Source organism: Anarhichas minor, unplaced genomic scaffold, assembly GCF_050575085.1.
Source record: "Anarhichas minor isolate MPS153535 unplaced genomic scaffold, ASM5057508v1 ptg000032l, whole genome shotgun sequence".
NCBI lineage: Eukaryota > Metazoa > Chordata > Actinopteri > Perciformes > Anarhichadidae > Anarhichas > Anarhichas minor.
The window spans coordinates 2,534,517-2,552,605 of NW_027466478.1; the positions used below are offsets into that span (position 1 = coordinate 2,534,517).

Genomic DNA, 18,089 nt, shown 5'->3' on the forward strand with positions numbered 1-18,089 from the left:
GCAGAGCAGGACAATAGTCATGTAAGCTGTAAATGATAAAACATAGGACAATCTCCAAATGAGAAAGATTGCCAGAGAGATCAGTCTCTCTCTCTCTCACTCACTCACTCACTCATCCTCTCTCTCTCTCTCTCTGTCTCTCTCTCATACAGTCATTCAGGTCTTAGAGATTTTAAGAGGACCCCCCCACACACACACACACACACCCCATTTTAAAGTAAAGGCCCCCACAAAATGAATTCTAACTGAAATGCTTGTGATGAAGCCTGTCATTTAATAACCTGTTTATGTTTATCTAACATTATGATTCTGCATCCTCTCCCCCCCCCCCCGCCCACACTCAATTTCAAAATAAAAGCCCCAAAGAGTGAATTCTAACTGAAATGCTTGTGGTGAAGCCCGTCATTTAATAAACTGTTTGTGTCAAACATTACGATTATGTCTCCTCTCCCCCTCTCTCCCCCACCCAGCCCCACCCTTTCAAAATCAAAGCCTCATGGATTAACTATACGTTAAACTCAAAATTAGGCTTTTTTGTTGAAATAATGAATGCTCTTACCAATACTGTGACAACTACTACTACTGCTGCTAATATTTATAGTATTACTACTGCTCCTACTACTACTACTACTTCAACTTTTGCTGTTGCTACTATTACTACTACTGCTACTGCTATTACTGCTACCATCAATATTATTCCTACCACTACTACTATTACTTATACTACAACTGCTACTACTACTACTGCTATTGCTGCTACTACCAGTACTAATACTACTACAGCTATTAGTACGACTGCTACTAGTACTACTACTACTGCTATTACTGCTACTTCAAATACTGCATTTACTATTACTACAAATACTACTGCTACTACTGTTATATTAAATACTACGACCACTACTACAGCTATTACTATGACTACTGATACTACTACTTCTACTACTTCTTCTAATTACTAATACTTCTACTACTAATGATACTTCTACTACAACTACAACTTCTACTAATACTACTCCTACACATATCACTACTGCTACTACTAGTACTTATTCTAATGCCAGTAATACTTCTACTACTAATAATACTTCTACTACAACTTCTAGTACTACTACAAATATCACTACTGTTGACATTTTTTAAGCCACAGAAACCGTTCGAATATCAAAATATTCAGCTCTTTCAGGAGGGGTGATATGAATTTTCATATTTGTAATCATTAAATTCTTTGAAATATTAAGCTATTTGCAATTTTCTTTTGAATGGGATCTCTATGGAGAAAATCTTCAAATCCTGTTAAACTTCTTCAACTTTCAAAGCCTTCTTCTCATACTTTCAGCTACATATGACTTCATATTTGTAATCTTTCAACTTTTTGAATTATTAAGCTTTTTGCAATTTTTTTAAAATTGGATATCTATTTTCAGCAATTTTTTGAGATTCATTTCAGCTTTCAGCATTCCAACGCATTTTCAGCAGGAAATGCATTTTCTAGTTTAATAACCTGTTTGTGTTAATCTAACAATATGAGTCCATCTCCTCTCCCCTTCCCCACCCAGCCCCACCCTTTCAAAAATAAAAGCCCCATGGATTAACTGTATGTAAACATTAAGCTCAAAATTTGACTTTTTCAAATACTGCCATTACTATTACTACTACTACTACTGTTATATTATATACTATGACCACTACTACAGCTATTACTACTACTACTTCTACTACTTCTTCTAAATACTAATACTTCTACTACTAATGATACTTCTACTACAACTACAACTTCTACTACTACTACTACAAATATCACTACTGCTGACATTTTTTAAGCCACAGAAACCATTCGAATATCAAAATGTTCAGCTCTTTCAGGAGAGGGGTGATATTACTTTTCATATTTGTAATCTTTAAATTCTTTGAATTATTAAGCTATTTGCAATTTTCTTTTGAATGGGATCTCTATGGAGAAAATCTTCAAATCCTGTTAAACTTCTTCAACTTTCAGCTACATATGACTTCATATTTGTAATCTTTCAACTTTTTGAATTATTAAGCTTTTTGCAATTTTTTTTAAATTGGATATCTATTTTCAGCAATGTTTTTGAGATTCATTTCAGCTTTCAGCATTCCAACGCATTTTCAGCAGGAAATGCATTTTCTAGTTTTATTGTTGGAATGCTGTTAAGCATTCCAACTATTGTTATCCTGTTTCTTTATTCTTCCTTATTTTATTTTTTTTATAATTATATTTCTTCCGTACGCTTTTTGAAACTCTTCTGCTCCTTCATATTTTAAGCTACAGAAACCGTTCAACTATCAAAATGTTCAGCTCTTTCAGCAGAGGGGTGCTATGACTTTTCATATTTCGAACCTTTAAACTTTATGAATTATTAAGCTTTTTGCAATTTTTTTTTTGAATGGGTTCCTATGGAGAAAATGTTCAAATCCTCTTCAACTTTCAAATCCTTCTACTTCCTCATACTTTCAGCTACAGACACCATTTTAACTTTAAAATGTTGAGAAAATCCTGATCTATTGCCGCATTATTCAGCTTTTTGATATCTTTTATACTTTTTGAACTGTCCCATTTTAACTTTTATGATTTTTTCACTCCTTTTCTGACTTTATAATGGGTGTGTATTGCGCAGCTTAGAGTGCGTGATGTCACCGCTAGAGTGAAGAGCAGCTTGAGATTCTTGTGAAAAAAACATTTGTGTTTTGCCACTGTGTCCACAATCTTCACTCTTCATGCATAATTTCTGGATGTAGAAGTAGCTAATCTTGTCCTTGTCGTAGACAAATGACTGTGGAATCCCACAGATTTACACATTTGACACAGAAGCCTGTAATTGAGAGGAAAACCAACTTTCTGCTCCATAGAGACCAATGTTAAATTTTGCTTCAAAAACATCTTCCACAGAACACGGTACCCCCATTTCTAAATCGCCAGTTCAGCCACATTTGTTAAACTACAGACACAATTTTTACAGGATCTGTTGTTCAACTCATCCTTCCTCTCATTTATTAATATCGGAGCAATAGGAGCTACGGTTATGGGAGTTTTGAGGATTTGTTTGAGAGGTGTTTCCCTGTTTAATCTCCATGAAAAGGCTGCAAGGACACAGGTGTTTCTGATGAAGCTCATTAGTGATGTTGATAAACACACAGACTCACAGACACACACACACTCCTCTCTCTCTATCTCTCTGTGTGTGTGTCTCTCTCTCTGTGTCTCTCTCTCATACAGTCATTCAGGTTCTTAGAGATCTTTAGAGGATCCCCCCCCCCCCACACACACACCCCATTTTAAAATAAAAGCCCCACAGAATGAATTCTAACTGAAATGCTTATGATGAAGCCTGACATTTAATAACCTGTTTGTGTTTATCTAACATCATGAGTCCATCTCTTCCCCCCCCCCCCACACCCCATTTCAAAATAAAAGCCCCACAGAGTGAAATATAACTGAAATGCTTGTGATGAAGCCTGTCATTTAATAACCTCTGTTTATGTGTCAAACATTATGATTATGTCTCCTCTCCCCCCCACCCAGCCCCAACCCTTTCAAAATAAAAGCCCCATGGATTAACTGTATGTAAACATTAAGCTCAAAATGAGACTTTTTCAAATACTGCCATTACTATTACTACTACTACTACTGTTATATTATATACTACGACCACTACTACAGCTATTACTACTACTACTTCTACTACTTCTTCTAAATACTAATACTTCTACTACCAATGATACTTCTACTACAACTACAACTTCTACTACTACTATTACAAATATCACTACTGCTACTACTTATTATAATGCTACTAATACTTCTACTACTAATAATACTTCTACTACAACTACAACTTCTAGTACTACTAATACTACAAATATCACTACTGCTGACATTTTTTAAGCCACAGAAACCGTTCGAATATCAAAATGTTCAGCTCTTTCAGGAGAGGGGTGCTTTGACTTTTCATAATTGTAATCTTTTAACTTTTTGAAATATTAAGCTATTTGCAATTTTCTTTTGAATGGGATCTCTATGGAGAAAATCTTCAAATCCTGTTAAACTTCTTCAACTTTCAAAGCCTTCTTCTTCTCATACTTTCAGCTACATATGACTTCATATTTGTAATCTTTCAACTTTTTGAATTATTAAGCTTTTAGCAATTTTTTTTAAATTGGATATCTATTTTCAGCAATGTTTTTGAGATTCATTTCAGCTTTCAGCATTCCAACGCATTTTCAGCAGGAAATGCATTTTCTAGTTTTTATTTTTATAATTATATTTCTTCCGTACGCTTTTTGAAACTCTTCTGCTCCTTCATATTTTAAGCTACAAAAAACGTTCAACTATCAAAATGTTCAGCTCTTTCAGCAGAGGGGTGCTATGACTTTTCATATTTCTAACCTTTAAACTTTATGAATTATTAAGCTTTTTGCAATTTTTTTTTTGAATGGGTTTCTATGGAGAAAATGTTCAAATCCTCTTCAACTTTCAAATCCTTCTACTTCCTCATACTTTCAGCTACAGACACCATTTAAACTTTAAAATGTTGAGAAGATCCTGATCTATTGACGCATTATTCAGCTTTTTGATATCTTTTATACTTTTTGAACTGCAGCAGTTTAACTTTTATGATTTTTTCAGCCCTTTTCTGCTTTTATAATGGGTGTGTATTGCGCAGCTTAGAGTGCGTGATGTCACCGCTAGAGTGAAGAGCAGCTTGAGATTCTTGTGAAAGAAAGATTTGTGTTTTGCCACTGTGTCCACAATCTTCACTCTTCATGCATAATTTCTGGATGTAGAAGTAGCTAATCTTGTCCTTGTCGTAGACAAATGACTGTGGAATCCCACAGATTTACACATTTGACACAGAAGCCAGTAATTGAGAGGAAAACCAACTTTCTGCTCCATAGAGACCAATGTTAAATTTTGCTTCAAAAACATCTTCCACAGAACACGGTACCCCATTTCTAAATCGCCAGTTCAGCCACATTTTTTACACTACAGACACAATTTTTACAGGATCTGTTCTTCAACTCATCCTTCCTCTCATTTATTAATATCGGAGCAATAGGAGCTACGGTTATGGGAGTTTTGAGGATTTGTTTGAGAGGTGTTTCCCTGTTTAATCTCCATGAAAAGGCTGCAAGGACACAGGTGTTTCTGATTAAGCTAATTAGTGATGTTGATAAACACACAGACTCACAGACACACGCACTCCTCTCTCTCTCTCTCTCTCTGTATGTCTCTCTCTCATACAGTCATTCAGGTTCTTAGAGATCTTTAGAGGATCCCCCCCCCCACACACACACCCCATTTTAAAATAAAAGCCCCACAGAATGAATTCTAACTGAAATGCTTATGATGAAGCCTGACATTTAATAACCTGTTTATGTTTATCTAACATTATGAGTCCATCTCCTCTCCCCTTCTCTCCCCCCCCCCCCACACCCCATTTCAAAATAAAAGCCCCACAGAATGAATTCTAACTGAAATGCTTGTGATGAAGCCTGTCATTTAATAACCTGTTTGTGTTAATCTAACAATATGAGTCCATCTCCTCTCCCCTTCTCCCCCCACACCCCATTTCAAAATAAAAGCCCCACAGAGTGAAATATAACTGAAATGTTTGATGAAGCCTGTCATTTAATAACCTCTGTTTATGTGTCAAACATTATGATTATGTCTCCTCTCCCCACCCAGCCCCACCCTTTCAAAATAAAAGCCCCATGGATTAACTGTATGTAAACATTAAGCTCAAAATTAGACTTTTTCAAATACTGCCATTACTATTACTACTACTGTTATATTATATACTACGACCACTACTACAGCTATTACTTATACTACTTCTTCTAAATACTAATACTTCTACTACTAATGATACTTCTACTACTACTATTACAAATATCACTACTGCTACTACTCATTATAATGCTACTAATACTTCTACTACTAATAATACTTCTACTACAACTACAACTTCTAGTACTACTACTACAAATATCACTACTGCTGACATTTTTTAAGCCACAGAAACCGTTCGAATATCAAAATGTTCAGCTCTTTCAGGAGAGGGGTGATATGACTTTTCATATTTGTAATCTTTTAACTTTTTGAAATATTAAGCTATTTGCAATTTTCTTTTGAATGGGATCTCTATGGAGAAAATCTTCAAATCCTGTTAAACTTCTTCAACTTTCAAAGCCTTCTTCTTCTCATACTTTCAGCTACATATGACTTCATATTTGTAATCTTTCAACTTTTTGAATTATTGAGCTTTTTGCAATTTTTTTAAAATTGGATATCTATTTTCAGCAATGTTTTTGAGATTCATTTCAGCTTTCAGCATTCCAACGCATTTTCAGCAGGAAATGCATTTTCTAGTTCAACTATTTCTTCCGTACGTATTTTGCTCTCTATCTCCTTCCACATTTTTTAAGCTACAGAAACCGTTCAAATATCAAAATGTTCAGCTCTTTCAGCTCATGTGTGCTATGACTTTTCATATTCATAACCTTTAAACTTTATGAATTATTAAGCTTTTTGCATTTTTTTCTTTGAATGGGTTTCTATGGAGAAAATGTTCAAATCCTCTTCAACTTTCAAATCCTTCTACTTCCTCATACTTTCAGCTACAGACACCATTTAAACTTTAAAATGTTGAGAAAACCCTGATCTATTGCCACATGATTCAGCTTTTTGATATCTTTTATACTTTTTGAACTGCAGCAGTTTAACTTTTATGATTTTTTCACTCCTTTTCTGCTTTTATAATGGGTGTGTATTGCGCAGTTTAGAGTGCGTGATGTCACCGCTAGAGTGAAGAGCAGCTTGAGATTCTTGTGAAAAAAACATTTGTCTTTTGCCACTGTGTCCACAATCTTCACTCTTCATGCATCATTTCTGGATGTAGAAGTAGCTAATCTTGTCCTTGTCGTAGACAAATGACTGTGGAATCCCACAGATTTACACATTTGACACAGAAGCCTGTAATTGAGAGGAAAACCAACTTTCTGCTCCATAGAGACCAATGTTAAATTTTGCTTCAAAAACATCTTCCACAGAACACGGTACCCCATTTCTAAATCACCAGTTCAGCCACATTTTTTACACTACAGACACAATTTTTACAGGATCTGTTCTTCAACTCATCCTTCCTCTCATTTATTAATATCGGAGCAATAGGAGCTACGGTTATGGGAGTTTTGAGGATTTGTTTGAGAGGTGTTTCCCTGTTTAATCTCCATGAAAAGGCTGCAAGGACACAGGTGTTTCTGATTAAGCTCATTAGTGATGTTGATAAACACACAGACTCACAGACACACACGCACTCCTCTCTCTCTCTCTCTCTCTCTCTGTCTCTCTCTCATACAGTCATTCAGGTTCTTAGAGATCTTTAGAGGATCCCGCCCCCACACACACACACACCCCATTTTAAAATAAAAGCCCCACAGAATGAATTCTAACTGAAATGCTTATGATGAAGCCTGACATTTAATAACCTGTTTGTGTTAATCTAACAATATGAGTCCATTTCCTCTCCCCTTCTCTCCCCCCCCCACACCCCATTTCAAAATAAAAGCCCCACAGAATGAATTCTAACTGAAATGCTTGTGATGAAGCCTGTCATTTAATAACCTGTTTGTGTTAATCTAACAATATGAGTCCATCTCCTCTCCCCTTCTCCCCCCCACACCCCATTTCAAAATAAAAGCCCCACAGAGTGAAATATAACTGAAATGCTTGTGATGAAGCCTGTCATTTAATAACCTCTGTTTATGTGTCAAACATTATGATTATGTCTCCTCTCCCCCCCGACCCAGCCACACCCTTTCAAAATAAAAGCCCCATGGATTAACTGTATGTAAACATTAAGCTCAAAATTTGACTTTCAAATACTGCCATTACTATTACTACTGTTATATTATATACTATGACCACTACTACAGCTATTACTACTACTACTTCTTCTAAATAATAATACTTCTACTACTAATGATACTTCTACTACAACTACAACTTCTACTACTACTATTACAAATATCACTACTGCTACTACTTATTATAATGCTACTAATACTTCTACTACTAATAATACTTCTACTACAACTACAACTTCTAGTACTACTACTACAAATATCACTACTGCTGACATTTTTTAAGCCACAGAAACCATTCGAATATCAAAATGTTCAGCTCTTTCAGGAGAGGGGTGATATGACTTTTCATATTTCTAACCTTTAAACTTTATGAATTATTAAGCTTTTTGCAATTATTTTTTTGAATGGGTTTCTATGGAGAAAATGTTCAAATCCTCTTCAACTTTCAAATCCTTCTACTTCCTCATACTTTCAGCTACAGACACCATTTCAACTTTCAAATGTTGAGAAAACCCTGATCTATTGCCGCATTATTCAGCTTTTTGATATCTTTTATACTTTTTGAACTGTCCCATTTGAACTTTTATGATTTTTTCACTCCTTTTCTGACTTTATAATGGGTGTGTATTGCGCAGCTTAGAGTGCGTGATGTCACCTCTAGAGTGAAGAGCAGCTTGAGATTCTTGTGAAAAAAACATTTGTCTTTTGCCACTGTGTCCACAATCTTCACTCTTCATGCATAATTTCTGGATGTAGAAGTAGCTAATCTTGTCCTTGTCGTGGACAAATGACTGTGGAATCCCACAGATTTACACATTTGACACAGAAGCCTGTAATTGAGAGGAAAACCAACTTTCTGCTCCATAGAGACCAATGTTAAATTTTGCTTCAAAAACATCTTCCACAGAACACGGTACCCCATTTCTAAATCGCCAGTTCAGCCACATTTTTTACACTACAGACACAATTTTTACAGGATCTGTTCTTCAACTCATCCTTCCTCTCATTTATTAATATCGGAGCAATAGGAGCTACGGTTATGGGAGTTTTGAGGATTTGTTTGAGAGGTGTTTCTCTGTTTTATCTCCATGAAAAGGCTGAAAGGACACAGGTGTTCATGATTAAGCTAATTAGTGATGTTGATAAACACAGAGAGGCACTGGCACATGCACATACACTCCTCCCCCTCTCTCTCTGTGTGTCTCTCTCTCTCTCTCTGTGTGTGTGTCTCTCTCTCATACAGTTATTCAGGTCTTGGAGACTTTTAGAGGACCCCCCCCCCCCCCCCCCCCCCCACACACACACACACACACACCCCATTTCAAAATACAACCCCCAAAGAGTGAATTCTAACTGAAATGCTTGTGATGAAGCCTGGCATTTAATAACCTCTGTTTGTGTGTCAAACATTATGATTATGTCTCCTCTCCCCCTCACCCCCCCCACCCCCCACCCAGCCCCACCCTTTCAAAATAAAAGCCCCATGGTTTAACTGTATTTAAACAAGCTCAAAATTAGGCTTTTTTGTTAAAAAAATGAATGCTTTTACTAATACTGCGACAACTACTACTGCTGCTGCTAATATAGTATTACTACTACTGCTACTACTACTACTTCTACTATTACTGCTACCATCAATATTATTACTACCACCACTGCTACTACAACTGCTACTACTACTACTACTGCTATTCATGCTACTAAAAGTAGTAATACTACTACAGCTATTAGTACGACTGCTACTAGTACTACTACTACTACTGCTACTTCTTCTACTGCCATTACTACTTCTACTACTGTTATATTAAATACTACGACCAATACTACAGCTATTACTATGACTACTGATACTACTTCTTCTACTACTTCTAATTACTAATAATTCTACTACGAATAATACTTCTACTACAACTACAACTTCTACTACTACTACAAATATCACTACTGCTACTACTAGTACTTATTCTAATGCTACTAATACTTCTACTAATAATACTTCTACTACAACTTCTACTACTACAAATATCACCACTGATGACATTTTTTAAGCCACAGAAACCATTTGAATATCAAAATGTTCAGCTCTTTCAGGAGAGGGGTGATATGAATTTTCATATTTGTAATCTTTAAATTCTTTGAAATATTAAGCTATTTGCAATTTTCTTTTGAATGGGATCTCTATGGAGAAAATCTTCAAATCCTGTTAAACTTCTTCAACTTTCAAAGCCTTCTTCTTCCTCATACTTTCAGCTACATATGACTTCATATTTGTAATCTTTCAACTTTTTGAATTATTAAGCTTTTTGCAATTTTTTTTAAATTGGATATCTATTTTCAGCAATGTTTTTGAGATTCATTTCAGCTTTCAGCATTCCAACGCATTTTCAGCAGGAAATGCATTTTCTAGTTATTGTTGGAATGCTGTTAAGCATTCCAACTATTGTTCTTCGAATCTTTATTGTTGGAATGCTGTTAAGCATTCCAACTATTGTTCTTCGAATCTTTATTCAACTTCACTCAACTATTTCTTCCGTACATTTTTTGAAACTCTTCTTCTTCTTCATTTTTTAAGCTACAGAAACCGTTCAACTATCAAAATGTTCAGCTCTTTCAGCTCATGGGTGCTATATCTCTTCATATTTATAATCTTTAAACTTTTTAAATTATTAAGCTTTTTGCAATTTTTATTTTCAATGGGATGTCTATGGAGACATTTTTCAAATCCTCTTAAACTTCTTCAACTTTCAAATCCTTCTACTTCCTCATACGTTCAGCTACAGACACCATTTAAACTTTAAAATGTTTAGAAAACCCTGATCTATTGCCACATGATTCAGCTTTTTGATATCTTTTACACTTTTTGAACTGCAGCAATTTAACTTTTATGATTTTTTCAGTCCTTTTCTGACTTTATAATGGGTGTGTATTGTATTTATATGGGTGTGTATTGTCACCGCTAGAGTGAAGAGCAGCTTGAGATTCTTGTGAAAAAAAGATTTGTGTTTTGCCACTGTGTCCACAATCTTCACTCTTCATGCATAATTTCTGGATGTAGAAGTAGCTAATCTTGTCCTTGTCGTAGACAAATGACTGTGGAATCCCACAGACTTACACATTTGGCTCAAGGAGCCGCAGAGCGACATGAACTCCAACAAACTGCTCCATTAGACTCCATGTTAAATCTGACCACTCATTTCTCAAAGAAAGCAGACGGTACCAGTTTTGTATATTGCTCTGCAGCTCACATTTTTAACACCACAAACATAAAAAACACATTACCGCGTTCGGCAGAGTCTTATCTTTCTCACGGTATCCATATTGGCACTCAGACTCCCGCTTTTTGTTAAAAGGGGCTTTGTTCAAAATCACTGTTTACTGTAATGTTTCTTAATCAGTCTGCCTCTAACACCAGGTGCGTCGTCACCATGGCAACCAGTTACACACGCACGCAGGCTCTCTCTCTCTCTCTCTCTCTGTCTCTCTCTCTCTCTGTCTCTCTCTCTCTCTCTCTCTCTCTCTCATACAGTCATTCAGGTCTAATAGATTTTAAGAGGACTTTCCACCCCCCCACCCCATTTCAAAATAAAAGCCCCAGAGAGTGAACTCTACCTGAAATGCTTGTGATGAAACCTGTCATTTAATAACCTCTGTTTATGTGTGTCAAACATTATGATTATGTCTCTTCTCCCCCCCCAGTCCCACCCTTTCAAAATAAAAGCCCCACAGAGTGAAATCTAACTGGAATGCTTTTGATGAAGACTGTCATTTAATAACCTGTGTTTCATACATTCTGATTCTGTCTCCTCTCCTTTCTCCCCCACCCAGCCCCACTCTTTCAAAATAAAAGCCTCATGGATTAACTGTATTTAAACGTTAAGCTCAAAATTAGGCTTTTTTGTTGAAAAACTTAATGCTCTGACTAATACTGCGACAACTACTACTGCTGCTGCTAATTTAGTATTACTACTACTACTACTACTGCTACTACTTCTACTATAACTTTTGCTGTTGCTAATATTACTACTACTACTACTGCTACTGCTATTACTGCTACCATCAATATTATTACTACCACCACTGCTATTACTACCACTACTACTATTACTTATACTACAACTGCTACTACTACTACTGCTTTTCATGCTACTACAAGTAGTATTACTACTACGGCTATTAGTACAACTGCTACTAGTACTACTACTACTGCTACTTCTTCTACTGCCATTACTATTACTACTATAACTACTTCTACTACTATTGTTATATTAAATACTACGACCAATACTAAAACTATTACTACGACTACTGATACTACTACTTCTACTACTTCTTCTAATTACTAATACTTCTACTACTACCAATACAACTACAACTTCTACTACAACTTCTACTACTACAAATATCACTACAGGACTTTTCCCTTTCAAAATGTTCAGCTCTTTCAGGAGAGGGGTGCTTTGACTTTTCATATTTGTAATCTTTTAACTTTTTTGAAATATTAAGCTATTTGCAATTTTCTGTTGAATGGGATCTCTATGGAGAAAATCTTCAAATCCTGTTATACTTCTTCAACTTTCAAAGCCTTCTTCTCCCTCATACATTCAGTTACAGACACCATAGTTAGACATTTCAACTAGAAGGGTTTTCAGCAGTGCAGTTTAAATGCTTTCGGGCTTCAACATTTTTCAGACGGGTAGTCTCCCATTTCTTAATTTTCAGCAATATCTTTACAATTAATTTCAGCTTTCAGCATTCCAACGCATTTTCAGCAGGAAATGCATTTTCTAGTTTGTGTTGGAAACCAGTAAAATACCAAAATGATCTTAAGGTCACAACCGGAATTTGAATCCCATAACTATTTCTTTCTACATTTAAAAAAGGTTGAATAGTTCCTCTAGTGACTCATGTTTACTCAAACATTTACCAAGAAACCAATAGGCCTGTGTACAAACCTCACTAAAGATAGACTCACAGGAGGAGAAACATCAACAGCATACATTTTAAATGAAAAGTAAACTGAGGATTGTCCTCTGTAACTACGACAACCACACACACGTTCAGCTGAAACTCCACACTTATCAGGGTCGCTTCATAAATTGAAACACTGGCTGCAACCAGTGAAGCTATGTAGACGGTGATTGATTGACAGGCAGCCCCAGAAGCACTGACCAATCAGAGCAGGCTTAAAGAGACAGGCACTGATCAGAACTTTGCAGACCGTAGGTAAGAACAGGAATATGCCGGCAGACAGTATAAGAAGAGTGAAGTGCTGTGTGAACATTACATGCAAACATAGTAGAAATCAAGCCCAACATGAGAATACTAACCGGGCTCCATTTGCTCTGCAGTGGTTCTGGGAGGTGGTGAACAGTCTGTCCCAGGAGGAACGGGTTCTTCTGCTTCAGTTTGTCACTGGAAGGTTTGTCTTTCTGATTTGTACTAAAGATCTTGAACCAGAAAAATGTGTGAATGTCTATGAATCAGTAATAAGGTGTCGTTCTCTATCAGTTCCAGGGTTCCGCATGGTGGCTTTGCCTTCCTGATGGGTGGCAGTGGTTTACAGAAGTTCACCGTTGCTGCAGTGCCCTTCTCCTCCAACCTGCTGCCGACCTCTAGTACCTGGTAATGAGTGTTTATCTGTCTCTTTCTACAGATTCCAGTGTGCTGCTCTGCTGTCAGTAAGCCATTGGTTCCCCATAGAGACCTTCGGTACTGCACATCTTACACCTCGTCTTTGCCACGAAATTTCACCTTAACCATTCCTTAAAAGTATTCTGAAAATAAGAATGCAGTTTGGTATTAATGTCAAATTATTGGCATCTAAGACAATTATTTCAAATATGTTATTTCATCTCCCAACGAACTCCTCTACAAGAACGGCTGGAATCTTGATGAAAAAACAAGATTCATTTCAACCCAAGTAGATAGTAGTTTATAGTTTTAATATAAATATACTATGTTATATATTGATACATTTTTCTGTTTGCCAGCATGAATATCTCAACCTTTGAGTTCAATCAGTTGCTTGTCAGTATTTGATCAGACTACAGACTTCCTGTTCCTAAATTCAAAGGACTGTAGTGATTGAATTCTATCACAGTTCACTTTGAACAAAGTATAGAAAATATGACATGAGCACTATTTAGTGTCTTTGTACTCAGTCCGGAGTGGTTCTCAGTCTGAGAGCCCTGGTTGAGTGCAATACATCCTTTTGTGTTGGCAAGATGCTGGGATTTTATTCTCCACTTGTGACGATCTGCGCTCAACTCCAATCTGTGCTTAAAGATGAAGGAATGAATAAACAGACATTCAGACCCAGTACAAGTTCCTCTACACAGCTTACCATGACTCAGCACTAGAGGGCAGTATGTCTCTTCAGTGTGGTTGGGACCGGGTAGTGGTGTCCTCTCCACTGATGGCAGTGTGAAAGCAGGGAGAGGTGTCTTTCTGCTAGAATGTGCAACAGGTAATTCATATCGCAGCAGTCCTTTCTGTTGGACAGGTATGAGTCGTCATGACGACGGTGTGTGATTCTTTTCCCCTCTTCTCCACAGTATCAACATGCTGAAACTCCCAGAATACCCAAGCCAGGAGGTCCTGAGAGACCGGCTGCTGGTAGCGCTGCATTGTGGGAGCTATGGCTACACCATGGCATAGTACCAGTCCCTGCTGCTGTGAGGGTGAGCAGACTCATGCAGCACTCCTCCTCAGACTCTCTTTGGAGCCATGCACTGCTTTTGCTGGACAAAAAGAGGGAAATCCAGATTGTTCTGAATGAGCTGCTGGAGAACAGACTGAATGGAGACCACAGGTTCTGCATCTGCATACCTGTGCCTCAACTTCTATTCCTTTGATTGACATTGGTATCTAGTCATTTATGCAAATAATAATTGAAAATCTTCTAAATTGGAAATTGAATTAAAAGGAAAAAAACAGCATTCATACCATGAATCACAATAAAACATATTCATGCATGCTTACTGGATGTTGAATATGGATTTTGTTTAAGGACCTTTCCAAATGGAACCGCTGTAGAATTGATCAGTTTCAAACATGGAATCAATCATATCCAAATCCCTGCTGTGTTTAATGGGCCATAATCAGGCCCACGTACCAGCAAGCTGCTAGAATACAACTAATCTATTTTATTTTCACCTGGTTTTAAGATTTGATCTTCTGTCAGCTCCATATTTAAACAGTCCTTGTCTTTGAGGCTGGAAGCTCATTTCCACTACCGGAAGCATTATCAGAGGTTGAAGATGCCACGGTGACAATATGACACCTGGATGTTTTATATGCAAGAAACCAAAATATTTTACTTTCTTTAACAAAATGAGCCAAACTTACAAAATACAGTAAAATCACTGCACTATATGACAAAAAGCTTTGTGGACATCTGTACATACAAGTGATGCGTGATAGTTGACCGTGTCATCCCAAACCAGAGGCCTTCAGGCTGCAGGGAGGTGGAGCTGGCTTTATGTACTTTGAAACATCAAATATCAGACACAAACTGTCTAACATTGATGATGTCGTACTAAAACTGACCATCATTGGAGCTATGGGGCCCTGACCAAGATCAAAAGTACACTAAAGTAGGTTGACATGTGTTCACATACGCAAGGCTACAAATAGTAATAATTCTCATTTTTAATTATGATTATTTTAGTAACATATGGTGGGTACTTTACAGCTTGGTTTCAGTATTTCTAGTCTGGATATATTTCAATTTAGCTCATTTTAGATGAAGAAAGCTAAATATGTGATTCAGTATTTCCCCAGCACAAGTGTAGTCCCGTGTGTGCTGAAGGCTTTAAATGACCCATGCACTGGATAAATCTAATATGCGTTGCATTAGTTGGGGTGGTGGTGATGGATTCATAACTTTAGTATTTCTAAAATATAGACATTTAACCAAACAAATGATGACATGGATAGAAAATACAATTTAAAATAATACCAAATAATGCGCACTGGCTAATCTAGCGGGTGCTCTCATTGCAGGAGAAAAGTAACATTTTCTATTTTTACCAAAATAAGTGCACATTTTAGAATGCACGCCAAGGATACATTTCTATGTATTTCTTTTGACTGAGAGTTGAATGTACTGTGTCCCACTGTGCTGGAACGTGTTTGAGGTGTTGTATACAGCTGTATGACCACGCCCCTCCATGCATGTGGTTTACTGTGTCAAATTCAGTTTTATCTTTGGAGTGGGTATTTTGCTGTCATATCTACTTGTTCCTGTTTAGTAGACTTTCATGAGGAGCAATACAATATATCTACATGATACGTGTTGGCTCGCAGTGGCAAAGGACAAAAGCTGAAATCATTTTAAATACCTTCTTTAATTAGTATTTTGCCGACAAAAACATGCTGAAATTGTGTTTTTATTCTTCTAGAGAGAAGGACCATGCCATGACATTCCTTCTTTCCATTTGTAAAGGAAGTGTACATGTTGACTTAATATTTCATATTATCCATCAGTCTTGTTTTGACGACCTTGTCTGAAATGCTTTTGTAAACTGCTGTTAATGTTTATTGAAAATTGATCCTTTGTAGATATTTCTGTAAATGTCTACTGTATCAAATGATGCATATTACCATTCAAATATGTTGTGCTTTGAGATTTTATCCAATAAAAGTAATTTTGTCAATCCTGCTCATGTTTGTGCGGGGCTAAAGAAGGAGGAGGAGCTGATGTGCAGCCCTCTGGTGTGTTTGCCATGGAGCTGCGTGTGTGCCTGGGTGAACATATGTGGCCGCAGCGTGAGTGCTGTGTTGGGTCACCAGTTTAGAGCAGCAGGTCTACTGGTGCTAAATGGCCCCGAACCAATATTCAGTGAGTCCAACATCTGCTGCAGCGCTGTCCTAACAGTGCACTACACTACACCTCTGCCTCGCATCCTGCTCTAGTATCAGACCAGCATGGCTTATGAAGACTAGAATTAATATCAACCAAAAGGCCTTATTAAAGCTTTGTTACATACATGTTAATCCTGTGCAAGACAGGAAACACTTCAAAGTACTATGCATGAAGTGCAGTGTAATGCATCAAATAAATACTTAAAATAAAGCACTTATGGAAGCAAAAAATCATAATATAAAATATCTTAATAGCAGCTGAATATTCAAAGGTGAAAAAAACATTACTGAGTACCACGAAAATATTTGACTTCATCTAGCTGAAGTCATGTTTTTGATTCCCCCTCTTTGCTGATATTATGTTTGTCAAATCCTGATTTTAAAACGTAGGTCTGGTTCGAAAAAAAAGAAAAGAAACATAACGTTCAGGCTTACAAGGATATGGCTTCCTCTTGTATTTTCAATAGAATATACATTTGAATCACTGACTGACAGAATATAACCATTACTATTTTTGTAGATCATATTTTTATCATATAGTAGTACTATTGAGGTGTTTTATCTATAGCTGCAGGGACTGACCATTTACTCTCTCCCCCCCCTTCCTCTTCTTCTACGCTGCCACCTCAGAGCACAGTTTCCCGCTCTTTACCGCCTGCACATAAAAACCAGCCTGACTTCCATCCTCATTTGAACAGCTGGCATTCAAACTCTCTGGTCATTTCAATTATCTACCCCCAAACCCAACCCTGCCTTCCTCTCCGACCTATCTGAATTCCTTACCCAGCTCTGCTCCATCTCACCTTCCATCCTGTTGCTCGGTGATTTCAACATCCACATCGACTCCTCAGACTGTAAAATAGCCACAGAATTTCTGGACATGCTTGGATGCTTCAAATTCATTCAACACATCGACGTCCCCACCCACAACCACAGTCACATCCTGGACCTGGTCTGTTCTACTGGAATCACCATCAACCACCTCTCCGGCTATGACCTCACCATCTCTGACCATCTAGCCATCATCATGGAGATCAACATCCCCATCCCAGAACCCAAACTCACGCGCACCATCACTCTCTGTAATGACCGTCTGCCCCTCATCTCTGTCAGTCTGTCTCACTGAAAAAAATTCTCCACACTCACCCCCTCCCTTAGCCCCTCCCCCTCAGACCTGGTCAACCTCTACAATAACACACTATCCTCCTGCCTTGATCAGCTTGCCCCTCTCAAAACCACAAATGTCTCTTTCACCCACACTGCTCCCTGGTTCACCCATGAACTCCGCCTCATGAAATCCCGGAAACGCAGACTAGAGCGACTCTCCAACAAAA

The 18,089-nt window shown here is 37.3% G+C and overlaps 1 protein-coding gene across 3 annotated transcripts in view; it reads left to right on the forward strand.

The window, feature by feature from the left end:
- The window catches only part of hace1 (HECT domain and ankyrin repeat containing E3 ubiquitin protein ligase 1), an 82,057-nt gene extending 65,510 nt beyond the window's left edge, over positions 1-16,547 (forward strand). For all 3 annotated transcript variants that reach the window (XM_076105342.1, XM_076105343.1, XM_076105346.1), the window contains 3 exons: positions 13,239-13,309; positions 13,399-13,512; positions 14,445-16,547. In XM_076105342.1, the coding sequence (XP_075961457.1) occupies positions 13,239-13,309; positions 13,399-13,512; positions 14,445-14,547 (288 nt within the window). In that variant the 3' untranslated portion in view covers positions 14,548-16,547. The remainder of the gene's footprint in view (positions 1-13,238; positions 13,310-13,398; positions 13,513-14,444) is intronic.
- Positions 16,548-18,089: the final 1,542 nt, after the last annotated feature.